The sequence below is a fragment of the Leuresthes tenuis genome, unplaced genomic scaffold (assembly GCF_036924035.1).
Source record: "Leuresthes tenuis unplaced genomic scaffold, fLeuTen1.0.hap1 SCAF_20, whole genome shotgun sequence".
In the NCBI taxonomy this organism is placed as follows: Eukaryota; Metazoa; Chordata; class Actinopteri; order Atheriniformes; family Atherinopsidae; genus Leuresthes; species Leuresthes tenuis.
This window is the reverse complement of record NW_027325374.1, coordinates 10253229-10279587: the sequence shown is the minus strand read 5'-3', so window position 1 is coordinate 10279587 and position 26359 is coordinate 10253229. Positions and strand designations below refer to the sequence as shown.

Here is a 26359-nt window from a genome sequence, read left to right as displayed (position 1 = left end):
GAAAAATGTAGTTCTTCAATAGGAGCAGTGAGTGAAAGCTTAATTTAACTCAGTCACTGACAGAAATTCACCACATGGTGGCACAAAAGACTCTCAAACAAGAGGAACACTCACACTGAGTAACACTCAAAGTTTCAGCCCTAAAACAGAGCAGAGTCACGCATATCTTGCAAGAGATCAAAAGTACGCACTTTAGTTCTTTGAGTTCCCTTGCAGCATCGTTCTTCTGCTTTCTCATGTCATCCAGATTTCTCAGAGCATCTGCCAGATCACTCACTGCCCTGTCCCTTTCTCGTCTCAGGTTGTCACACAGCGTGCTGAGAAATGCACACAATGTCATCATCCATTACAGAAAAAGTCAACAAATCTTTTCTTCAGCAAATCTCTCTGCACTGGTATACAAAGCAGATACCATACTGTACTTCCTCATAATAAAAAGGCGGGTATCTGTTAATCAAACTCCCTACCGTATGCTCTCCCTCTCTGCCACTATCTTGTCTCGCTCTTGAAAGGCCCAATCCCGTCGACACTTGGCAACCTCGGCCTCTTGCAGAGCTTCCTTCAGCTCCTGAGAAATGGCCTCGTACTGCTTCCTCAGCATCTCGATCTCCTTGTTGGCTCGCTCCATGTCCAGAGTAGCAGAGTCTTGTTTCTGGACAAAAAGGTAGGAAATAAAAGTACATGTAGGAGTGTTCAAAGGATGTGGAGAAGCTACGTGTTTTTAGTCTAACATGTCACTTGAAAGCATGATTTTTTATTTTTATTTTAAGTCTGAAAAATCAAGCAGATATTTTAGATTAAGCACATTTTAAACATTTTAGGTTGCATATATTACCACATTAGGATAATTTTTACCAACTTACAACTAAATTAATTTCTAAGACAGCTACATCCCAACACATTGTTTTTTTTTCTTCTTCTTCTTTTAACCACTCCCAAACACAACTTTGCAGATATGAAAGATATGTTTTCATAAGCAGCTGTTTCAGTTATTGTTAAACCTTTTAAACGTATTGCGCATTTGCCTTAAAATTATGTTGAAATTACTCAGCAATAAAACCCTGCTATAGATGCAGTTTGAAGGCATTACAACATTTCATTAAGGATTTTCTGAAGTAAACCTCTCAACATAAACGGTTCCATAAACACTACAGATAGAAAGCAGCAAACTAAAAAGCAACATCTGCTTATGATGTGTAATGGGAACAGTCAGATTGGATTATGCAGTGTGGTATGAAGTGGGTCAGACATAGAATGAATGCAAAGAATCTGCAAGTGCATCTGCAGCACGTGATCCCTCGGTCTAATTCGCACAGCAGAGAGACTTTTACAGTGTATTAAGAGCATCAATAAAGTCTACAGCACAATTAATTCCAGTAAACTCGACCGAACTTTTCATTCCTGGTGCAGTGCTGATTGCATCGCCCGTCAGAGTCAGGGCGATGCTTGTCAATGCAATTCCCTAATGCAGAAATCTCTCAATTGTAATTAATCTTAAAAAAAATAATAATCACTGAAAACGGAGTGATGGGTAAGGCACACATTTCTCAGCAAGATCAATGTGTGGAAACCACCCAGCAGATGAAAAAAAAAAAAAAAACTACTACTACCACTACTACACAGGATGAGATGAAGGGATTATTGTCAGAGAAGTAAATCAATCCCACCGTTTGGACTGATAAATCACCCTGTGGCTGTCTGGCTACCTGTCTGGCCTGGTAATACTCCCGCAGCAGCTGGTCCCTCTGGATGATGGCCTCTGTCCTCTCCTTGCGGGCCACATCTCTTTCCTCACGCACTGTCTCAATGTCCTTACAGGCCTGGCTCAGCTCCTTTTGGGCCTCAGCCTTGTCCTTCACCTCATGGCAGTATTTCTCCAGCAGCTCATTCTTCTCACAGATTGCTCGGTCCCTGTCCACCAGCGCTGAGGCCAGTTCCTCCATGTCACAAAAACATCACCAGCGGAAATTTACAGTAACGCTCCCAACTTTCTGAAAGTTCCTTTACTTTTTTTTTTTTTCTCTTTTCAGTCATTACCACTAACTATTCTAATTCTTAGTATGGGACTAAAGAATTCCTAATTTCAGACATTACCTGTCGGAGAGCCTCAAGCTCCTCACTGGCCACTCGCCTCTCCGAGGTGTTGTTCTTCAGCTTTGCCTCAGCCACCTCCAGTCCCGTCTGAAGCCGGTCCACCTCTTTGATCACCTGGTCTCGCTCGCTCATAATCAAGCGGTACTCGTTGATCACAGAGTCTCGCTCCTCCTTGTATTTCTCACAGTCCTTCACAGCCTTGAGCTGCTGGGTCTTATGTCGCGTCGTTTCCGACTGAAGCCGCTCCATTTCTCGATGCAGCTCCTTATTCTGAGTTGTGGCCTTGGACAGTTCTTGCTGCATGGTGTCGAACCTGCACCAGAAACGGAGGCAACAGCTCAGCATATGTTTTATTCTCATCTTTTCTAGTATCAGCTTCATAAACGACAACTTAAAATAGGAAAGCATTTGCAGATACAGATACTTAAATCTGAGGTCTTAAGCACGGTGCAGGCATGACTTTGGTGCTAAACTCAAGTGCTCTGCAGCATAATTTACTGCAAATGTTGTTCATTTTTTTTTTTTTAAAAACAGCATAGCTTCTAATCTGAGAGCTTTCTGTGTCAGCGATGTTCTAGCATTACCCTCTGAAAGAGGAGGAACAATGTTGCTGATAGTGGATGGCAGCATCTCTCTGTTTCAGCAGAATGTCCAGCTTCTTCTGCAGCCGGTGGTTCTCCTCCTCAGCCTGGTCCAAACGACTCAAGTCTGCATTGTGACTGGCGGTATTTTCATTGTAGCGCTTCCTCAGGGCTTCATAGTCTCTCTTCATGGCTTCCAACTTGTCCACAGCTGTGTCATAGAGCTTGTTAAGGGCATCTGATGAACCCTCTTGCATCACCTGCAAATGACAATGTAGATGCTTCACTGGGCCACAACAGGAGTGTTCGTTTCATTTATTTGTGCCACATAAAAAAAAAGTAAAATGGTGATGCTGCCCAATAATGTGATGCACTGCCACAATTCCACATAGATCCACTATTTTAGTAAGCTTATTTTTACTTTATATTTATTTTAGTAAGTAATAGTTATAAATCAAGTCTGGAGTGCTATTACACAAACATGTTAGTACAACTGAAATTTAACAAAATTGAGCTCTATCAAAAGAGTACTAAAGCAACAAGATGTGCTTTAATGCTTTAAGAGACCCTGAATTGACACTTAATGGGTTTATTTTTCAGACTGTCGCTCTGCACCATTAAAATCCTGATTTTATACCAACGGCATCATCTGACAAAATTTAACATTCAAGATTAGACTTACGTGTACAAGGATTTCCCACAGAGAAAGTTAAACATTGCAGAATACCTTGAACATTTACTTAAAACAGCCCAGTGTCATGGCATCAAACATACTTCAGTCAATGACTTGTTTTTGCTACTGTGCATGTATACCGTTACAAAGCAATGATCCAGTTAAAATGGCCCAGTTGAGCTGTTACTGAAGCTTGACCCAACTGTGTGTATAACCATGTCGACCATCTTGGCACAGAAAGGTGACTTAAGTAGCAATCGGTTAAGCTTTGGCCCTCCACTGCACAGAGTTAGCAGATCACAGCAAGACAAAATATATATTGTCGAGTGCTTTACTTTATCGGCACAAACTGGTGGTTTTGAGGTTCAAGTTAGACTATATGAAATGGTTACCTGATTTTCTGAACACAACCATATGGAGAAACTTCCTTGTTCAGTCTACAGTACTGTATATTCATAAACTGACCATCTTCATGTCACACTGGGGCTCTTGGGATGGTTCTTTTAAGGGTTTAAACTGTCTCACTTCTCTCTTGAGTTAATAATGTTGAGATGTTGGATACAGATCCAAACTGAAAAGTTACACTACTAGATTTTCTCCAGTTCACTTTCAGTCACGAACCTTTCTTCCACATCATATTACAAACTAATAACAGAAATAAATTAAATGTCATAACCAAACATTACAAATAGATTATGCAGTAAATACAGTATTACTTGCTGGCAGTAAAATGAAGAAATATTGTTTTGCTTTTGTCTCAAAGGTTTAAGTAACACTGATGACATGTGACGAGCCAAATGAACTCAATGAAGCCCATACGACTTCACTTTGATAGCAGCAATCAATCAACACAAACTCAAAACAGACTAAAACATTATGAAATGCATTTGTTTTGGGTAGTTAAGTTGTTGAATAAATTGACTCATACAAAGATATCCTTCCAGATAAGAGTTTCTTTTAAGCTACTATAAATACATTCGATACAAATTATGGACAGGGCAGCAAAAAGGACAACATGTCACACAAGAGAAGGCACTATATGTGGTACGTGACTAGCATTCAACATCTAAACAAAGGTCACCTCCCTTAGCTAATTAGACTGAGGTTGAACAGGGATATACTTAATGATGACATGAGCTCCAGATACAACAAGGCATGCTTCTTTACAATCAAATGGCTCTGTAAGACGTTCCCAAAGGTTATGCAATAGATTTACTTTGTTACATATAATGATGAACTGTCTGACTTCAATGGGCTAAATACACTGAATGTCAGAGGGAGTAACAGAAGACAGGTTAAGTCATTTTCCTAATTTCTAAAAATGTTTTGATCGACAGATAAGGGAGGCCCTGTCTGAGCCCATCTGTTCAAACAAAGTCGTCTTCTTAGACAACAACACAGGAAATGTATTCAATTCCATCTCAAATGTCAAGATCCGATTATCTATATGTCAAGGGCATCCCGTGGAAGGAAATGAAAGTCTGAGTGCTAAAATGTGTGCCGATAGTATGCATCTGCTTCGCATTCTATACCCGCTTCTTGTGTTCTACATTTGCAGGACGGTGATGGGATTTGCACAGGTACCTGTTGGTGCAGCATCCTCATATCAGCAACCTCCCTCTGGTCATCCTCATGCAGTCTCCTCAGCTCCTCGCAGGCCTGCTTCACATGGTTGTGCTCCCTGACCAGCTGGATGTTGTGCTGTTTCACGGCCTCCAGCTCCTCTTTTAGCTGGCTCTGCTCACTTGCCACACGGCTGTGCAGAGTACTACAGAGAAACAGCAACAAGTACAGCCATGGCTCATTTGTCACAAGACAACCAAAACTCAACTTATCATTATAGAAGACGAGTTTGCATGTTCTCCTTGTGTATGCGTGGGTTCTCTCCGGATACTCCGGTTTCCTCCCACCGTCCAAAAACATGCATGTTCGGTTAATTGGTGACTCTAAAATTGTCCTTAGGAGTGAGTGTGAGCGTGCATGGTTGTTTGTCTCGTTTGTCTCCGTGTGGCTCAGGCTGTACCCCGCCTCTCAACCGATGACCGCTGGGATAGGCTCCAGCCCCCCCGCGACCCGACCGCCGGATTAAGCGGGTATAGAAAATGGATGGATTATAGAAGACATTATTTCAGACAGAGAAATCTTTACATAGGTTTGAGCTGGTCAACATGAACAACCTCACATGCTGGTTAAATAGAAACTTGTTTTTTGGGCAGCCCCTGTCATAAAATTCTGTTTCTGTAGTAGGTTACATCATGAGTGGAGGATTACATGATTTCCAAAAAAAGCATGACATCGTTTCTGTAATCTCTTTAACAGTACATATGTTTGAGTTTAAAGGTGCTCTTTGTAGGGAAAAAAAAAAAAAGAAAAAAAAATATGGTGAGGGAAAACAGCCTTCACCACCACCCACACCCAAAAAAAGGTAGTTTTTTGGTCTTCCAAATCTCAACATGACCATCTCTGTTCCTGTTAGATGGACTCTCTAAATTACATCACAATCTCTGTCACCTTCGTATAGCCTTCTCCTGCTTTGTGGTGTGCAGCGGCTTAAAGGAGCCCACTGCAACAAACCACCTTCTGGTGCTCAGGTACTCAACTCCCTTCTCTGTTAACTGTAACAAAAACAACTATAACACCAGGTAGCCTTTATATGCATCATGACTCTGTGCCCTACTAGTTCAATTCATTATGCTAATTTATTCATATCCTATTTTAAATCAGTTGTGTTATTAAAAAAAAAAAATTAAAAAGATTAAAGAAGAGATTAAATTTCTTCTTGCAGGAATTCGATGCAGCTGAATAGAGAATAACAAAGGTTTTAACTCAATATCACACTGAGTTCTTAATTTCCGTTAATACATTTTCAGCTGATATAAATAGCAAAAACCCTCTTAGATAGTCCTGCTTTAAACGGTTACTGTAAAAATATGAATCGATTAGAGGACCAATAAAATCCTCCCCGATTACCGAGTGCTAATGCTCGCCCATGTAGAAAGTGACTTATTGATTTAGTTACGGTACAACAGTCTAATATGAGTGGGATTTCTCATTGACAACGTGGTGCTTAATGGATAAGTGGAGTGGCAGTCAGGACAAGAATAAATAAATACTTTCTGTGATGTATAAACAGCACCCAGAAGGAAGAGGCTTAAACACAGCAATAATCCTTCATCTGTCCTTTTGCATTGGGGGCCAGATGTTGGCTCCATACACTTTGGGGAGAGTACAACATCATTAAATCACACAAATGGACCAGCATTCCCTCCATGTCAGCTCTGCACAGTTTATTTCACCGGACAACAAGTGCTCCATTCGCAGCTTTATCCGCATGGCACAGATGCTGCCCCACGCAAACAGCATTCCCAGAATGAATACAGAGCACGCTTTGGCATGAAGAAGGGCAGCAATTCAGTCTCTTCTTTCAGTCTTTGGTTTGAAACGACAACGTGGGTTTTGTTTTTATAATTCTAAACAATTGGAGTTAAAATTTAACTGAAAAAGAGGCTTCAAGTTATTTTTCCCCCCCATGGCTTAACTCCTCAGCTTTTGGACTTTTATAAAGGCTTTATTCCCATCACTCTCACAAAAATAAAATCTGTTCCATGCAATCTGCTATGAATATGTTAGAGGAGGTACTGAATACCAGCTAAACCCTGCGGGATATGCATGAACACAACCCAAATGCACCGACTGTTAAAAAATTTAGTGCCCATAGTAGGCTTTCCACTTACTGATAAAAGTCTGCTTTCTTCACAGCCTCCTCGCACCTCTTCAGTGTCGTACTATGCTGGTTCTGCAGGGACTGCAGATCTGCCATTGCCTTCATGCACTGCAGCTTTAGACGCTCATAGTCATGACCAGTTTTCGAGTTGGGTCTATTTCACAAAGAGGGAACAAGAAAACAAAATTGTGATGCTTAAAAAAAGTTTTGAGAGGTCACATGAGAGAATGTGACATAAACACTCGTGCTTAAAAGAGAACACGGAAAGAAAAGTGCACAGAATTGTGTCTTAGCCCTTTGTTTGACACAGTTAAGCATATCGCTTCTGCAAATGTTTGTTTTGGAGAGCAGGAAGTTAGGTGCAGGAGATTAGATCAGTACCTGCAGTCATCAAAGGTGGTTCCAGGTGAGGAGAGGGCCAGACGTTTGCGTAGTTCGTCCCTTTCACGAGTAACATGTCTGAGCTGGAACAGGACGGTCTCCATCTTCTCATTCACCTGGTGGCTGTCCATGTGAGCAGGCGGAGGGGAGGAGGCTTGACCAGGAGTACCTGTGTGAGTCAACATGTCACCGGTGGCATGTGCAGTTCACAAATTGCAAATATCGGGTGGCGTTACTGTGGCCTCATTCATTTATTCAAAATCTCCAAAGCTACTGAATCAAAGTGTGAAATTGAGAGATTTTTTTGTGGCTATCAGACAGTAAATTAAACATTACATTACAAGAGGTGGTGACCACTCATCTTAACCATTTCCTCATTTATCATTTAATTATGCATTTCTTAAGCCAAAATCAGTTTAATATCTTCTTTATTCATCTACCTTACAGATGTATCCATTAACTCAGTACGCCCAATAATATCACACCGAAAAAAAGAAAAAAAAAAAAGAATCAGCCTACTGATACAGATTATGTTTCCTTTTTATTAGTATGTGCCTGTCAAATCCTCTCTAACACAGAGAATAACTAAATGAATCAGGTCTGTGTGTGTGTGTGTGTGTGTGTGCGTGCGTGTGGGGGGGGGCGCAGTAGAGTGTTTCTAAATCCTTGTCACATCTGTGTAATCACTTGCATGTGCTCAGAGTCAAAACAGCCAGCAACTCACCACTATTATATATAAAACTGCACTTGGTTACTTTGAACAGTTGGTTGTTTTTGGGGGGTATTTTCTCCACCTTGACCCCCGGAGGAAAATGTTTTCGTTGGCATATCTTTACGTTAAATGTGCCACACTCACCTAAACTGCTGAGCGAGCTGCTGCTTTCCGAGTCCGATGGCATGGTGGACAAGACGCTGTTAGTGGACCCTGAGAGGGAAACAAAAACATTAAAGTCAGCTCTGAGAGTACTCGTCCGTGTCTGCATCATAGTCATCAGCATTGTGTGGTACATCAAGGCTCTGCAGCTTGGGTTACATTCGGGAGCCTTCAGTGAAAAAGGGCCAGCTGGAGGAATAATAAGGTGGGACTTTCCCCGACTTGGGATGACGAGCCTGTGGGCTGACAACAGAGTGTAGCTAATTATCAGTTGGGCAGGGAGCTTGAATGCCGACTAGCCAGGGCCCCATAGAGGCTGCAGCCTTGGAGCTTCACCTTTTATCTCCACTGACAACGTCACACACTCGCTCCCCACCTCCCTCTGTGAAAACTCCTTTTATAGTCTATGGTGATTCATAATCAACTGTACAAAGACGACGCTTAAGTACAACACTACGCATTATGAAGATCATGATTTTTGACTAAACCAATATAAATCTAATTATCGGAGAGAAAGTGGACATCCACAACTGGCATAGTTTGCTCTCAGTCATTTGTAATTAACTTATTTTCCCCAATTATGTGGTTAAAGTTAGGATTTTTATGTGATAGCAGGAATAATGATATACAATCAAAGTAATTCATGCAATGTGGGGGAAACAATGTCGGGTTCTTTTGGTTGGAAAAAATACTTTATGGTTGTGAACTGTTGGACAAAACCTTGAGATATATTTAATATGATCTCGAGACCTTTAAAGACGCTGCCGCTATGTTTGCAATTATTTCTGTTAAAATCCTGATCAATACGAGGATTATCATAGTTTATCATTTTGTTTATACAACTTTAAATATTTACACACACAATTTAATTTTAAGGCAACATTATCAAATGTGTTGAACAAAACTTTATTAGTTTTCCCTTCGTACGAGGTAGACAAAAAAATAAAAATAACACTCTGAAGGGGGGCGAGAATTTTGTGGATGCACTTATTTTCTCAGTCAAGTCAAGGTTTAGCAACATGTCATTATCATAATTATCTATTAGGAAACAAAATATCTAAAGTTAGTCAGTTATATCAACATCCATCAATTAAAAGTAAAGTTACTGACAGAAAACCAAGTGAACCAAGCCCCTATTTGTGGCATTTTCAGCTCCACTTAATCTAGTCACGGATCAATACGATCAATATTTTGCTGTGCTGTTTCAGCACAACTCAACTATTATTAAATGTAAATCTATTCAAATCCATCCGAGAAAGTGTTTCAGAAATGTGAATCTTAGGGATGCTTGAGAGGTTTAAAAGACTGAACAGGCCTTGATCAAATGGCCAGCAACGCACATTTACTGAGATCTTACTTGGCCGTGGAATGAGCAGCTTATGGTTCAGTTAAATCAGCAACTTCTATCCCTGATGTAAAGTAGTCTAGTGTAGACTTGGAGCAAGCAGGAGCATGACAAACGACTCTATTTACCCACGTCCCAGTACTCTAAATCAATCCCTGGCTGGCCGGGTTCCCACTAGCTAAAGGAGACTATGAGTTGAGACTATGAGGAGCCCAGCTAACACGGCTCACCCCTCTCTTTCCCAACGAAGGACTAAAAGAAGAAGAAAAGAAAAAAAAGAAAGGGGAGAGACTGATGTGCCTCAGGAACCGTGGCATCCCATGGATCAAGCCTTCTTTGTTCTCACTCTCGCTTTAGTTTCCCATGACTCTGAGCAGAGAGAGCCTCAATGAGCAAGGTGTGTTGTGTCAGTTCGCTCACTTTCCTACACTGTGGAAGTCATGTGACCCGGACCTCTCTGCAGCCTGACCCTCACCACACAAGTGTCTTATTTAGGTTCCTCTCTTGACTCAGTCACAGCCACTTGGTTATCTTTGCCCTTTTGAAACATTTTGGTGTTTTCAGATAGAAAGTGGGGAGGTTGGGGGTTTTTATTGCTGGATTTGTAGACAACCGAGTCTCCCAGAAGAAAAAGTCAGGAGCTCCAACACAAACGCTTGATGCAGTCTAAAAATAAACATCTGGTACTGTGCTCCACTGATAATGAATGAAAAATGTTTCTTTTCAAGAAAAAAATTATTCAGATCAAACCATTCTACAAGAAGTTAAATATTATGAGTAGTTGCAAGGAGTCCTTCAGGTATTTCTCAGTCACTGATTGAACAACTTGAGAAAAGGTTACTTGCTGAGCCACAGTTTTGGGTCTTGTCTGTTTGGCATCTAGTTTGAAGAAGTCATGAAAATGAAACTGACAGACAGCATGATAATGAAAAAGCAGTTAAATTCATGAAGTTATGCTGGCCTATTTTTACTGAATACGAGTCAGAAAGGTTTTTCCATGTTAATATACTGTAAAGTATGCAATTAAATCATTTATTTTAGTGGTGAAACAGGTCTTGCTGAGATGAGAAAGGTCAGATCAGTTTTATTCAAAGCCAAACATAATTTAACATGGTTAGATGCACAGCTGAGTTGAGCTATAGCTACAGCTTGACTGGGCCATTAACTGGACCACCGTCAGTGTAACAGTATGCATGCATGGGAACGATATCAAGTTACTGACCAAAGTATGTCCGATCCATGGCCTAATTTAATGCACAAATGTTGTTTGACAATGCAGAGGGTTCTAAAAATCAGGATTTCATTAAATCAGAGCAACAGTCTGGACACGCTGCGAGTAGCGTTGAGTTGGCATGTAGTCTTTATGGGCCAATTTTCAATCAAACTGATGCGTTTAGACGCCTGACGAATGAAAGAAAAATATGTGAATGAGAGCAGATTTATTGGGAATTTGGCCGTATTAGTATAAACATATCCTTTACAGCTTTTTTACAAAAGGATGGAACTTTCGAGCATGTGCAGAACACCTCAGCCCATTTGAGTCTAGTTTAGTTTACACATGCAGGAGTGACCCCCCCCAACAGCATTATCTGACTGTGTTAGTCCAGTGTTGACAGGCTGGCTTTTGCATGCTTTCAGATGGACTAACGTTTTTAAATAAACCGACTATAGTTCATTTATTTCTTGTGTCATCAAAAACAGTTATTGACTGCTTCAGAGATATATGCAGCTTAAGCAATTACATCATGCACCCTCCTGCTTTGACATGATGTCAAAATATCAGAAAAACACCTTGGTAAAAGCATAATGTTTAGAGTTACTCCAAATTCCACCACTCATATGAAGTGTTAAAGATTTGGACTTTATATTAGTGCCACAGTGCAAGAGTTGTGGGGGTTGTTGCTGCTGCTGAGTCAGTGAGGTCCAGAATTGCAGAGACTTGTAACCTCAGCAACCAATAGAACATTCAAACAGTCCGGTAGATTACCTGTTGAACTTTTTCTGGATTTGTTCAGTTATGCAGTCATCATTCAACTGAAACAGTTGTTGCACAGCACCAACGGCAGCTTTGCTTGTCCTTATTCTGTCGGCACATGATACATTCAGCCACAGTATTGACTGTAGGTTAAGCTGTACTTTGGTGAGGGTTCAGGGCACAAAAGACTCCCATGGTAGTATAGATGAAAAATACTGAAGAAAGCATTTATGTGGGTATAGTAGCAGTGAACCACGTGCCTGTATAGAAGCTGTTCTGATTAAAATAGAAGCATATCTATTCTGCGAGATGCCTGTGAGACAGATTACTGAATGATGTAGATGAAATGCCTTTTTCTATACAGTCTCATTTCATCAAATAAAGAAGTACTCACAGAAATCTATTGCAATATAGAGTTAATGACTCTTTGGCTTTGTAGTAATTACTGTTTGGCAGCATGTTCTCTGAACATCCAAAAAAATCAAGAATTAAAAGATATTCTTATGAAATACATCTATTTAACATATTTTACTCAAAAATCACAGCCTTATTTTGCCATTTAAAAAGGTAGGTGAATACACAAGCTGCAACACACACCCTCATAATCTGTTGCCATCGCATTATTGTTCCCTAAGAAAAGGTGAGAACAATCTGTAAACAAAAAGGTCTCTACTGTCAAGCCCCAAAGCTATGGTTACATAAAACCAGAGAATATCTTTGTTTATTAAAAAAAAGTGCTGTTAGCATCATATTCACATTACAGCTGCCTTTCCTTCTTTTAAGCTTTCTGATCGTGAGTCTATGCTGTTCTCAAACAAAGCTTGTTCATTGAATTTAGAAGATGGTTTAGCACCCTCTTTAGGGTTCTGGGTGACGTATGAAAATATAGATAAAGGCTGCTGACGATAGCACATATCACTTAAAAATACTGTAACGAGTTTCCTTTCCAGGGGAAAGGCCCTTGTTCTGGCCGTGCAGTGGAGGAACCTGTCTGCCCAGTAGCAAAAGATAGCACACAGCCTATTTGCAACCTGTGTGACAACCAAGAGGGAGTTGCACACAATCATGCACTCACTTCTTGAGCTGCAGAACAACTGTAAGGAGTCAATTCTAGACAGATTCAGTGCATGACAGCGAAATGCTGTGTAAGAAAGCAAAAGCCTGGAAAAGTTAAGTCAGCAGCCTCGATGCTTCTCGAAATAATCACACTATAAATCCAGAAGTATCGCTGAACATGACACAATAGCAGTGGCAGAACTGAGCAGTCAGCAACGCAAATATCGTGCATCTTCTGAAATGTACAGTTACAGTGGACGTGCTGAGCTACAAACACGTACCAGTGTGTATTACTCGGCTTAATAGAACTAAATCGGATATAAATCAAAACCATTTCAGCTTACACGGGGTTCACTGTTTGATTTAATAACAGCATAAAAAAGTATGAGTATTAGGATTTATCTAAGATGAGGAAAAGCATTTATGTGCAGAGTGGGAGAAAGCGATATATCCACATTTGAGGTGAACAGACAGCAGGGAAATCATTCAATAAAAGGGTGTGACATAAGCCTTCTTCATCACTTAATTGTCTCCAAGATGCCATGAAGCCTTTTCTTTTAGCGTTTTTTTTTTTATTTTTTTTTTTAATCTTATGCATTTATGTCTAGTGGTTAAAATTCAGCTGAACTAAGACATTAAATTGGCAAGTTAAGAGTGTGTGTAAAAGTGTAAAGCTGACTTTTCCTTTTGTTTACTGCAGAGGTCCATCGTGATTTAGATTTCCTGCTTTTAAAACACATTTTGGTTGGGGGGGGGGGGTACTTCACCTTGTGGGAAACTGTGACAGACATCTTTCAGTACTGTCTGACATTTCACAGACCAACAGATAAAGTCATCTACAAATGAACAAACACTGAAGTAAGTCTTGGTTAGACCATCATAACTCAAACGGATGTCCTTCATTCCTTCACATCAATCTAAAGGGTCCATTAACACATTTAATTCTTTACTCATTCATTTGACTGTGACAGTGGGTTATTGATTCGTGCGCGCACACGCCCTTTAGGAAGCTCTGTCACTGCATCGACTGAATCTGTTTAGGTCCAATAAATACTTTCACAAAAAGCATGCAGGCTGTGCTTTTAGTGACATGTCAAATGAAACAAGCACAGTAGTGTGGAGTGTAAATAGTCACCAGGTCACATGACTGCACAGCTCTCTGTTGCCTTCTGCTTTCCCAAAGGAAAAGTCAATAAGGTCCATTTAATCTTTTTTTTTTTCCCCCCAAAGAGACAGATTTAAATCATTTTGGATCATAATCTAATCAGACACGGGCTCTCCAAACGCACCAAGCACGAATTAAAAGAAAGCTGCACGTGCTTCCGTAGTACAGCACAAAATGTAGCGCGTTCCTCTATGGATTCCCATATTGTTATGGGATCTGAATTAGCAATTCGTTAACTCTGAGATTGCTTCTCACCAGTCGTATGATCCACTGGTCCGAGGCCATCCAGCAGCACGGAGTGCAGGTGAGGGTGCGTCGTCTCCAGAGCTGTGCAAAACTCTGCGAAATGGTCTCTGTCCTTACCGATAAGTATCTTCAGGAGGAGGTCCACTTTTTCCGAGTTTGAGGAGCAGTTATGGCCCAGCTCGTAGTGCTCGGGCTGGCTGAGGGTCCCACAGTGAACCAAAACATCCACAACTCGGTCCACATCTGTTATCGATTCCACCAAGTTCTGGTAACATTTCTCCAACAACTCTTTATGTTGGGACTCCATCTCCTCTCCCTCTACGTTTCGCTCCCCGTCGGTTTAACCGAACCAGCGTCGGGACAAATCCAGCCTCGTAATCTTTTGTGGTAACAAACTTCACTTCGAACTACTGTCGTGACTCTGCGAAACTGCCCCACTCGACCCAGCCGGGACGGTTTTCAACCCGAAATGAAGGATACACAAGAAGTAGCCATATTTGTTGCCCAAGGCTGTTGACTGCACGAAGATGACAACACATTTTCCCAGCCGCAGCTCCGTCCTTCTGGGAAAAAAAAGACGTCTCTGTCCGTTTAAGCTCTCATGTGCGTACGCTACGAAGACACTTTTGTCCTCGAATTAAGTTCTTACTGCATGGTGAAAAGTGTAAAAACTCTTAAGAGCCAGCTCCGTGAGACTACAAACTCCGCCATGTCTCACCGTACAAGTAGCTGGAGCTCTGTGCCAATCATATTTCCGTGCAATGGACTTTTAAGGTAAATGTAGGCGGGGCTTTCTTTCAAGCGCACCTGGCTCCCCGCCGCTATAATTACATTACAGATTAGTTGAGTTACAGATACACAATATCATACAAAGTGTTCAGGAGTCACTTAAGTAATAGACTGTTTATAATGTATTTTTATATTATTTTAGGCAGTATTGGGGACGTGTAACAAGAAAGACTGAGATCATCACGTGTTCACATTAAAAACAAATAACTTTAGATTGATTTCGGAGGAAAAATGAAGCCATAAAAACGTTGAAGAATAGTAAAGACCTATACAAATGCCCTGAATTGGTGTTTAGATCAAACACAATGTGCCATTAACTGGAAAAAATGTGAGTGAGGAGCCCTTACGTTAGTTTAATAATTTTCCACTACTGTTCAGTTGAGTGACTTGCATTTGCAAAGGAACACACTTTTGCTTGAATTTTAATGATACTGAGGAGTTCCCCTATTGTTGGATTTTCCTTTCTCTATACTGCATATTCCAGTTTTATTCAGTTGGCCTTTGGTTTTAAAAAATATATATTTTCTTTGCATTTTTCATTATTTACATACAGCATATAAACTCCACTCCTCCTGGAGTGTTGGTCAACATACACCCAAAAAGAGAAATTACATGAAATAATATCTGGGAGGTTAATATCCAGGAAAAACACACCATCAGTATTTTACAGTATAATCCAAGTTAAAAAAAACAAACAAAAAAACAATGTACAAGTAGCCTTTTTATGATCTGCAGTGTTATAGTACAGATTTTTAAAGGTCAGGAGCTATTGTGTATTGTGTGTTATAGAGTATTAAATATTTTAACTAAACTCTGGATGTTATTAATGCTTTTCAGACTTCAGTTAAACTATAAACTAGCTATAACTTGCTGTTTCTGCAAGATGTTTGGAGAGGGAAAAATGGAAATAACACATTGTAGACATAAAATGAATTATACATTTCATCATCTGTATAATTTGCATTATGATATATTTCATTGAGTGTTTTTGTGTCTTTTATTGGTCCAGGGTTGCAACCAGCAACGTGGTTATTCTGTGGGATTGGAACCCAAAAAGGCTGACAGCCACTGTTCTAAAACAGTGATTCCTGCCCCCGAAAGGTGCCATAGCAAAAGATCACTTTCGAACCTGATCAGATATAATTTCTGTATAAAGAAGAAGAGGTTGCAAACCAATTCACCAAATCCTTTATTCTAATTATAAAATAGCTGACTTACGTTCTGTTACTTGCTGTACAATGATCTTTTTGTGGGGTCATTGATTGGTTCTAAATGGGAGACAAAAGAAAAATGGTTCCTCAGTTATTGATTTTAATCTAAGAGTAAGAAATTGAACAGATGTTGTTGTTAAGCACCTATGCAAATGTTACTGCATTACAAATGCAAAGCATTGATAGGCTTTGCTTCCTAAAGCTTCATCCACTCACCGAAGCAAGTGAATGATACAGCGCATGCATTCTGCACTTTTTCACAGACCGTTATAATTTGATCTCTTTTTAGAGCAGATTTGTACCTCCAGATCAGAACTGCCTGTTTCTCCTCTGGATTGCCCCCGTGACACAACTGCCCCACTCTGAGCTTTCTTCTGCTCCACATAATCCATCAGATCTCCCTGAGGAGGCAAACGTGACGCAAAAGTGAAATTCTTAAGAAACCTTTGGTGTATACAGAATGCAATGCTATTTGTTGTAGCCTCAGTGCAAACAGCACTGTGTGCAAATCTGTGTTCAGTTTGTTTACCGTAATTGCTGTCAGCACTCTGTATTATTAAGGAGCTTCAGAGCATTGCATTTACAAGGATTATGACTTTCATCTGGAGCTAGCTGGAGCATACATGGCCTGACTTTAGAGCTTAGTACACAGTGTGCCTATACATTTCCCACTTAAGTCTGGAAACACTTTAACAATGTAAGTGATTATGTAACATCTCAACTAATATCCTCTCCCCCCTGCAATAATCCACTGGGTCCTCACCAAAAAAAAAAAAAACAGTTCCATATATTCCAAAAATCTTCAAAGTTGTGGTTTTGGTTTGCAGGGAGACCATCAAATGAAACCAGTTTGTGTGGCCATGACTTGCTTTTCAGCAGTCTGTCGGCCCCTTCAGTCTTAAGTGCACAAATGTGAAAAATCATTGGATAAGTTTCATTCTCTAATTTCCTCGAACATCAGAGTGTGGACCCAAAACCCCACAGACAGGCAGGATAGTGATATCTGCTGCTGCATCTCATTATGTGTTGTTCATCTAATCCCACGTTTGTAATTTGCTTATATGGACTCATGAAATTTAAAGCAGGATTATGGCCCTGGCAACCAAATGTCACTTAGTGGCAGATTCCTCATTGGACAGCGGGGGAAAATCCACTGCAAATCAACAATTCAGCCAAAACTTTTCCTGATTGTCTATAAGACACAATTAACACCAGAGGCCGGTGAGAGAAATGTGACATGCTAGACAAGTTGGGTTTTTCATTAATATCGTGTTTGGTATGTCCTGAGAACAAACTTCTAGGAAGACATTCAAATTTTTTGTCAATCTAAATTTTTCCTGCCATAAACCATTAAAAAAATTTGCAAATTGACGTTTAACAGAGGAAAAAGCTACATGGTTTGAGATCCAATAAAAGGTGGTTCTTCTCTCCCACTAGTCCCGATGACGTGGACAGACTCATATTGACTGGCATAACTCCCATATGTATGTGTCTGACATTTCCAGTGAGATGGCAAATTTGTGTTGGTGTGCGTCAGCGTGGCCAAAGTCCCAAAAGGATACATTTTGCGATCGCATCCAGATGTTAATATTTGAAGAACTTTGTCTGGAAATAAGAATCAAGGAGAAGTGCTCTGTTTAGTCTGTCAAAGTAAAAGCCAGCTGAATGGGAGGCCCCAACTGATTTCCTTTTGACCTATATTTCAGGAGGTATCAGTACAAAGTCTTGGCTGGAGAGAGAATACACAAATACCAACATCAAAAATTCATCACTCTTTGTTGTCAGGCTTCTGGGGCCTTTAAGTTGGGAGTCCAAATGAGTAGTATGAAAGTTAGAGAAGTGTACGAGGAAGTCATTTGTCTCCGCAGCACATTCCCTCCGAGGCTGCACTTTGAGGCAAGTGAACACAACAGAAAGGAGACTTTAGGACATCCGCATCTCCATTATAGAAACTATTTATAGCCTGGAGAAACCTCAGTGTGCTGGATCACTGCTGTTGCAGAGCATACCTGAGCATTTTGCTCGCCTTCTGCGACTTTACAGCAATGAACATGCACACCCCTTATGTAAGCCACATTACTTGCAACAGAGGATGCTGCTGTGATGCTCAGAGGAGGGGGGGGGGAGTTGACTTGCTTTATGTAATACAGACCAAGGTGGTGCAAAGGAGGCCAGCTTTGAAATGCAAATTGCTCATTGTGTGTCGAGTCGGAGCAGAAAATCCCCAGTCAGTGCTTCATGCAAAAACACACGATCACATTTCATAAGGACGACCCAGATATGCCAAAGTGTCTTTTATTGAAATCAAAAGTGAGTGTTTTGAAAAAAGGCATTCACTGACTTCCTATCTTTCGGTTACAAGGACGATCATGGCATAGTTAGTCTTAGTTTAAAGTAAAAGTTAGCAGGCAAAACAGTCACTGAAAGCTAAGAAATGGCACTTAATGTGAGCCGGGAGCCCTCTGCTGGTAGTAAAACACACAAACCAGCAAAAAAGACACCATGCGTGGCAGAGAAAACAACATGTTTATGAACAATGTAAAATTATATTTTGGTTGCTATGCCAGTGAGATTATAGACCAGCTCCATCAGTTTACACAACAGCGCTCACAAAAGGCACAAGACTTAGACTTTGGCTTCTCTGCACTGAGTGAAAGGCAATATTTTCTGTAAATGTTCAATGACATTTGGAAATGTTAAAAGCTACTTTGCATAGACTTACAAGCGGGCCAAAAGTTAGTTAGTTAGTTAGTTTGTTAGAACAAAGAGGAGATGCCTCTTGCAGGTCTTCATGCCTAACATTCAAAAATGACCTGAAATGTAATGGTGACCAGCTTTGTTAATGCTGACAAGCAGTTCAACTTTTTAACAGTAAGAACTACAGGCTAAAGTCTCGCTGGATATGTGCTATATTGTATATATTACATAAATGACACATTTGCTTCTTAAATTCTTCTTAATTTGTGAAACTCTGCTGTTGCCCCAAATGATCCTTTCTCTATTGATACCTGCAAGTTGAAGCAGAATTTAGGTTTAGGGCTTGGTTTTATATTTTAAATATCAACTAAAGTGATAGAGTTACTGTATAATTACTGTAGTAAAATAATTCAAACTAAACTACGCACGAAACGTTCAGGCACAGACATTTAAATTGATAATTTGATTTGTCATTCATCGACTGCCTCTACTACTGTAGAATAAACTAAATTATTATTGATTTACTTCAGCTGTCTGAAAAACCGACATTGGCTGCATGCATCAGAGATGATATAAAGGTCCTATAACATTGTTTCAGCATGGACAAGTATAATGTCCCGATGGGAGGTCATCTTCCTTCCTGTCTAGTCGCTGCCGCCACACAGCTTTAACAGCAGCTTCTTGTAATCCCCAGAAGTATCGCCCTGAGAAACACAACAACATGCATCACAAAAAAAGAAAGAGGACAGACAGACTGAGGTGTCAGTCAAAAGGGCGTGGCTGGCGAGACTCACCGAGATGTGAGTGTACAGTGACTTTCCATAGGCCCTCGCATACTCCTGTCGGATGTCCAACATGTCAACCTCAGAGCGGGACACCATGATACGGATCAGGGTTCTGTCCTTGGTCCCGGCTCCCTGTTAACAAATAACATTGTGACATCAGACCTGCGCCACCTTCTCCTGTCCTCCACAACACAGAGCAAGAAAGGAGTGGTTCGTTAATTAGGCTGGAACATTAAAGACATAAAGCGAGCCCACCTTCATGGCCTTGTGGAGCCGCTCTGCAAAGTAGGCAGGAGTGTTCTTGAGGCACTTCACTATAAAAGAGGAACAGAATGATGTAGCAGACATGATGGCAACCATGATGCCGCGACACTCCAACGACTGACCGTCTGTCATCATATAGTCCAGATAAATTAGCTGCAAGGTGTGGTCCAAGCAAATTTCAGGCTTTGGAACTTTTAGCATTTGCTGTCTTGGAGGCGCAGTGAAAAATGACCACATGAATAAACTGCAGAGCAGAAACTCGGACACGGACTCTCCGGAGAACTGAAAAAACACGGTTTTCCAAACCTCTTCTCAAAGTCACACCTTCTAACTTGAAATCATACGAGCAGGGGAAATCTAAATGAAATAATTCTGATAACAGATGATCTTTGTTTGAAGAGCTGAAAAAAAACATTTATTTTTTATTAAATAGAGAAAAGGACTTTCAAGGGGAAAAATGCTGATTAACTTAGAGTCTACTTTTAGTCTAAGTAGTCATTTTCAAGTTTTATAGAGCAGGCTTTACCGATTTTAGAGAACTGTTCAATCTGTGGTCTGTCGTTCCATTCATTTATTTATCTTTTTCAAAAACATTGAGCGTCTTAAATGTAATTTCGTCTGATTCTCTGCGCGCTTTTGGAAAGCTACTTTGCGTTTGGCTGAGATTTGAATGCAACAGCCATAAAACGTACCCACAGCCACCATGCCAGACTCCACATTTCCAGACATTTCCCTGCAGATACTCTTCTCGATGTCTCTCCCACACATCTGCTGGTACTCCTGGAAGACTAAAAGACAAAAAAGCACAAACAAAATCAAGATGGTTAGAACTTTGATCTAAAAAAAAATTTAAAAAAAAAAAAAAAAAAACGCATTTGTGCAAATAGATGACTGTGATGGCAGCTATGAAACAAAAATAAGTCATCTGGGGAGGCAGGAAGAAAAGGTTTGTAGACACACCTGCCCTAAGGTGAGGCTTGCTGCGAGCGCACAGGATGGCGTTAAACTGAGACTCGTCAGTTCCCACTTTGTTTTCACCAGCAGCATATAGTTTCTGTGGAAGCGGTGGAGGTTGATGATCAGGTTTTCACATTTTCTTTTCAAGACGTTTTAACAACAAAACAAGCTTTTAAACCAGTACCTGAGCGTCCTGCTTGGCCAAAGATATGTCCACAGTGTCACGTTCGTCCCGATTTCCCTGGTCCAGATAAAAACAGCAAACATTAGCCAGGGTCAACGCTCGACCTCATTTCACGCGAGCCGACCATCGGTTTGAAGGAGCTGATCGTAAACGAGGGGTAAAGCATGTAGGAGATACCTGAGAAAGAGAGATCAGGAGCCGGCGGAAGTGACCAGAGGTGTCGCTGCTGATGGCGTCCTCCAGCTTCTTCCCATACTCTGAAATCATGACGGGCTTTTATCAGAACACTAAATTAATTTACAGTATATTGGCGTTTTAAAAATTGTCCATTCCCTTCTTTCATGGCAGAAAACAAGTAAGAATATCTTGAAACTCCAGTTAGCCCTACAGTTATTGATGTTTCTAAATAAACCGTTACTCAGTAGAAAGTTGCCATGAATTAATGCATCTGATGAAAATAACCTAATGTAGTGCTGAGCATCGAGTAGGAGATCTGAACAGCTTTAGAACTCAAAGCACTTTCATTCAACTTTCACTAGATTATTTCTGAAAATCAAAAAAGCCGAAAATTACTGGGTATAAATGCCTAAATCAACTCACCATCCTTGTAGATTCTGTTAATCTCCTGAATCTCAGCATTGGAACGGGACGACAGAATCTCAATCAGACAAGCTTCATCGGTTCCTGCACCCTAAGGAAAATAAAAAAAAGTGTGATTTATGCAAGTCAACCACAACTGGAGCATGGGAGATGAGACAACCGCGTGATTTCCCAACCTTGATAGCCTCCCTGAGTTCGGATGCATCAAAGTGCAATGGACTCTTCAACATGGAAAGGACCAGATTCTCAAAGTTTCCAGTGAGCTCAGACTTGAGATCATGGAATAAATCCTAGGAAACAAAAACAATAAACAATGAGAGCAATGTCATCTGAGACATAACTTCCAAATGGGACAATGAAAGGCAATTTCAATTGTAGAAAAAAAACAATCTAACTTCATAAACATACCTTCCCATAAGTAGTTTTGTAGGCTGCTACCATCGGAATCCTCTGCTTGCTGGTGCGACTCCCCAGCAGTTCGATTATGGCATTTTCATCAGTGCCTGTTCAAGATATTTTGTTTGTAGCATGATCTTATACTGTGTAAAAAGGGAATGGGCAGAAGAATTGAAAATAAATTGAAAGGATTGAGCCCACTCAGGTTATATTTACTCACCAAAACCTTTCATTGCTTTCCGGAGAACTTCAACATCCCTTAGTGGATCAGCTCCTGGGAAATCTTGAATGGAGCCCCTGTATCCTTTCTAAAAAAAAATAAAAAATTGTAAGTTGTAAGGGACTACATGCATGAGGTTTAAGATAATTCTTGGATGAGGACAAGTACACCTTACAGAAATGGCTGGTGCCTGAGGGTTGGATGGAACTCCACCTCCATATCCAGGCATCGAGGGGTTAGTGGCAGGGGCTCCAGGGTAATTTGGCATGGGTTGGCCTGAAGGGGGGCCCCCTGGGTATCCCTGCTGAGCTCCTCCAGGCTGCAAACAAAGGGTAACTGTAAGCACTTAATACAGGGTGACTTCATATTGAACAAATGGGGTTCAACTAGTGCTGGTGAAGACAAGACGATTTAATCAAACAAAAGATTTAGCCTAAGTCAATCCATATGTTATTCTCTGAGCTGGCACTTCAGACGTGAATAGATAAGATTTTATGTACCGCGCCATAGCCACCCGGTGCCGCACCCCAGCCTCCACCTGCAAAGTAAATAAAGGCAGAACAATTAAAATGTTTACCTGAAGAAAACAAATCTCTTTATGTGTACTTCATATATGTTTTGGCTACTTTTATCTACAGACTATTTCTTGCAGTCTCACCTGCTGGAGGCATAGAGGGGTAGCCACCTGCTCCTGGTTGTGGAGGGAATCCACCTGCCTGACCAGGGAAGCCTCCAGCTGGAGCAGGGTAGCCACCAGCCTGCGGAGGAAAGCCTCCTGCTGCTGGAGGGAAACCGCCTGCAGCAGGAGGGTAACCACCACCCTGAGGTGGGTATCCGCCTGCCTGTGGGGGGTAGCCTCCTGCTGCTGGTGGATAGCCTCCTGCTGCTGGTGGATAGCCACCCGCTGCAGGTGGATAGCCACCTGCTGCTGGTGGATAGCCACCCGCTGCTGGTGGATAGCCACCTGACTGGGGTGGATATGCCCCTGGCTGAGGTGGGTAGCCCCCTGCTTGCGGCGGGTATCCGCCCGACTGCGAGGGGTATCCTGGGTAACTCATCTTTAGGACCTGGAAGTGACACAAAGTTGTGGACAGTCACTATAATGTGCATTTGAGAGTCACTGCATAGCTATGTTTGTCCATGGGAACCTCATGTGGAACATTTTCAGGATCTTAGGAACCTGTATTTATTTTTTTTATCTGAGTTTCTTGCAGATTATACTGAATGAGCTCCTCAAATCTGGTATGGAGAAAAAAATCCAAATTTTTCCACAAAAAAAATAAGAAAATACTTACCACTACTCACCACTTCCATATGATGATTACATTGCAATGCATTCAATAACTGAACCGAGTACACGTTTACCTTCCTCTTTCTCAAAAGCTACAAGAGTGAACAGTGAGTGAGAGTGAGATATGTGTTTCTATACATGCTTCAATTGTACTGTTCATTTGGGATAGATCCCAATGGTTTACACAACCATTTAGGTGACCATCTGTCATCGAATGACCCACTAAAATGATCAATATAGCTTTAGTTCCCATTTCCTGTAAATTGTCATAAAGTAGCAAAGTGTACATTCAACTGGTCTACATGCATCAAAGAAACAAGGATCTTGGGACATTAGAGATAGCACTGAGAAGTGGTGTTTGGTAGGAAAGCTTCTCTTTTCAGTGAAAACTGTTTTCCCTGATACAGCAAAATTAGTTATTTAAAGGCACTGACAGCAGAACAAAAACAATTCCGGATTAAATTGAGATACTTTTAGTTACTGGTTTTGGTCAGATTTTTGGACTTGCTTATTTTTAACTCAAAGCGGGTACAGACATTACAGTACTGTGTTGACGGTGAGCTCCTGAATGACACTCCTTGTTGCTTCCCAACACTCCGCTTTAAGCATCCGGGAGGCTTTTACGTGTTATCGTAAATACCACTGTTTTCATCACCTAACGTTCGCAACCTACGCAAGGGAGGTATTTGATATATGATATCCAGATGATTTTCTGAAAACACGAAAATGAGAGAAATCACCCTATATGCTGCAGTCGCATTGTAGAGTTATGAAATAGAAACATTTACACGCGAGACACAAATTAAAGGGAAGAGCACTAAAAAGAGGCAAATCCCCTTGGCAAAGCATCACAGGCCCTGTGATTTAATCTCCCCACTAGCTAGGAAGCTTTGCTTGTACCGTAAAGTCCACCACAACAACTTAACGCGCAATATAAAGTCTGCATACAATAGGGAATGATGTAGCATTTCACTCCAACATATATCGTGAGATTAAAGAGCTGAAGCCGACACGGCGGTCCGTTAACGTTACATAATACCAACGGACGAAGTTACTGTCTAGCATTTAGCATCCACTTTAAGAGACAGAGGTAAACATAATGTAGGTTCGTTTTATATATTTAGAAAAGTGTAAGACGGCCTTTATGACTGTTAAATGTAGAAAATGGTCTATTTGCTGCTTCTGAATACCCGTTAAACAGCGCGACGCCAACTGTTTAATCAGGCGAGGCTAATTTCCTACATCCTATAATAACGAAATTAAAACCAAATGACGCCGGTAAACTTATTGAAGTTTAGTTGGAATTCACCTGCAACACAAAGAGGTACGGATTTTGTCGACGTTACAGTCCAAAAGTAAAGAAGTGGGTAACTTACTTTTCAGATGCGAACGTCAGTTCCAGGAAGGGCTGAGCAGATAGCTGCCTGTAGGTGGGTGGGTCCTCAGCATAGTTTCCGTCCCAGAAACAACCTTTGCTCTGTCGCTGACAGAGGACTCAGGCTGCTGTTGATGCAGCGGGCTGTGATGCACCAACTCTCCACAGGGGACACTGGAATGTCCGTCCATTAATTTTCTATATATATCCATCCATCCATCCATCCATCCATTCATTCTCTATACCCGCTTATTCCCACCAGGTTACACCCTGGACGGCTCACCAGTCTATCACAGGGCCCCACAGAGACAAACAACCATGTACACAAAAGGTGTCATTGCTGTGCAGGAGTTATCCGCACAGTCAGCTGTGGAAATGGACCTTGGACACCTGCAGTTGTTTAAATAACTCATCACTGCCCTTAGCTAGCTTTTTTTGCTGTAGAAATCCCTCACCTGAGCTGTAGAAATCATGAACGTCAACAACTCTAGACTCTTGCTCTTAAAATCCTACTGTACCTGGTGTCTCATTAACCGTTCTCTGACAGTTTGTGCTATAACTTCTCAGATAAGTCCTGAAATATTTAGAGTTTGATCCGCAAGGTCTTTTTATTTTTTGCAGGATACAACATTTCCCATGTTTTGAGACTGGAATGTAACCAGTTTCCATGTTGTGCTTGGGTGTTGGCTCTTCTGTCCACATCTTCTCATGTTAAACTCAGACTTTGTAATCTTTTGGCTCTGGACTCTGAGCGCATTAAACACTTGCACAATTCTGTAGTGGAAATAACCTCATGGGCACAGCAGTCCTTTTAAAGACCCCTCAAAGTGAGCAGAGTTTATTCCTGCATCCACAAGTAAAAGATAAGCAAAGAAAAACTATATACAAGGTACAGGCCAAGACTCATTTCACATGGGCTGAGACAAAGTATAAAAAGTCTCAAACAGATAAGTCTGAACTGATGGCAGGCCATTAGAGCACCACTATAAAACGTGAAAATCAGAATTTGATTTGGCAAAGTTGTTATTCAGCCTTAAGTGTACCAGTGATATGAACCAGGATACGATCAAAACTTGTTCAAGCCTCAACAGAAAGAACATTTATCACCCTCAACATTTTCTGTGTTCTTCTTGAACAATTTGGAATTAAATATACAGTTCAAATCATTTTCAGATAATTTCATTCTTCTACTGTTCACACTTTACAGATTGCCCCTAACTTGTATAGGACCTGGGTTCCTAGGACCTGTCCTCAATAGGAAGGTCGATAAAAGCCATTCCACCCCACTTGTTCATCGGCGTGTGATTGTAAAGAGTGCAAATAGTGACTGGGTGAAAGAGAAACGCGCACCCAGGGTGCACACAACCTCAGAACACTAGATGGCAGCAGTCTACATGATGGGGAGGAACTGTGGGCCTTATAGTCTTCTAAAGTTGGTGTTAAAAATTGATTGTCAGTAAAGGCATCCTAATTAAC

At 41.0% G+C, this 26359-nt stretch overlaps 3 protein-coding genes across 4 annotated transcripts in view; all 3 read right to left on the bottom strand.

Annotated features, from left to right (window-relative positions):
- The window catches only part of LOC140277903 (disks large homolog 5-like), a 29660-nt gene extending 14808 nt beyond the window's left edge, over positions 1 to 14852 (bottom strand). Inside the window, exons 1-10 of one of the 2 annotated variants that reach the window (XM_072372725.1) lie at positions 14124 to 14852; positions 8310 to 8378; positions 7454 to 7622; positions 7083 to 7226; positions 4933 to 5116; positions 2679 to 2935; positions 2095 to 2407; positions 1707 to 1937; positions 468 to 652; positions 192 to 317 (exon numbers count right to left, since the gene is read on the bottom strand). In XM_072372725.1, coding sequence (XP_072228826.1) covers positions 192 to 317; positions 468 to 652; positions 1707 to 1937; positions 2095 to 2407; positions 2679 to 2935; positions 4933 to 5116; positions 7083 to 7226; positions 7454 to 7622; positions 8310 to 8378; positions 14124 to 14421 — 1976 coding nt within the window. In that variant the 5' untranslated portion in view covers positions 14422 to 14852. The remainder of the gene's footprint in view (positions 1 to 191; positions 318 to 467; positions 653 to 1706; positions 1938 to 2094; positions 2408 to 2678; positions 2936 to 4932; positions 5117 to 7082; positions 7227 to 7453; positions 7623 to 8309; positions 8379 to 14123) is intronic. The other variant, XM_072372726.1, reaches the window with a different exon arrangement.
- The window catches only part of ppifb (peptidylprolyl isomerase Fb), a 96083-nt gene that overhangs the window by 52708 nt on the left and 17016 nt on the right, over positions 1 to 26359 (bottom strand). The window lies entirely within an intron of this gene.
- LOC140278934 (annexin A4-like) lies at positions 18394 to 24983 on the bottom strand. The gene is made up of 15 exons (XM_072374059.1): positions 24885 to 24983; positions 22876 to 23284; positions 22718 to 22755; positions 22393 to 22536; positions 22218 to 22305; positions 22010 to 22104; positions 21778 to 21891; positions 21602 to 21692; positions 21179 to 21258; positions 21002 to 21058; positions 20821 to 20914; positions 20553 to 20648; positions 19852 to 19910; positions 19606 to 19728; positions 18394 to 19515 (listed from the first exon to the last, which is right to left on the bottom strand). Exons 2-15 carry the CDS (start codon positions 23273 to 23275, stop codon positions 19456 to 19458), a joined length of 1539 nt encoding a protein of 512 aa, XP_072230160.1. The 5' UTR covers positions 23276 to 23284; positions 24885 to 24983; the 3' UTR covers positions 18394 to 19455.

What these genes read in the sequence shown, in the direction of transcription:
- LOC140278934 (XM_072374059.1), bottom strand. Translation starts at nt 23,275, where the DNA reads ATGAGTTACCCAGGATACCCCTCGCAGTCGGGCGGATACCCGCCGCAA. An exon ending in CCCCTCTATGCCTCCAGCAG is followed by an intron (nt 22,756 to 22,875) that starts GTGAGACTGCAA and finishes TTTACTTTGCAG; the next exon opens with GTGGAGGCTGGGGTGCGGCA. An exon ending in GTCTGGCATGGTGGCTGTGG is followed by an intron (nt 19,911 to 20,552) that starts GTACGTTTTATG and finishes CCTCTTTTATAG; the next exon opens with TGAAGTGCCTCAAGAACACT.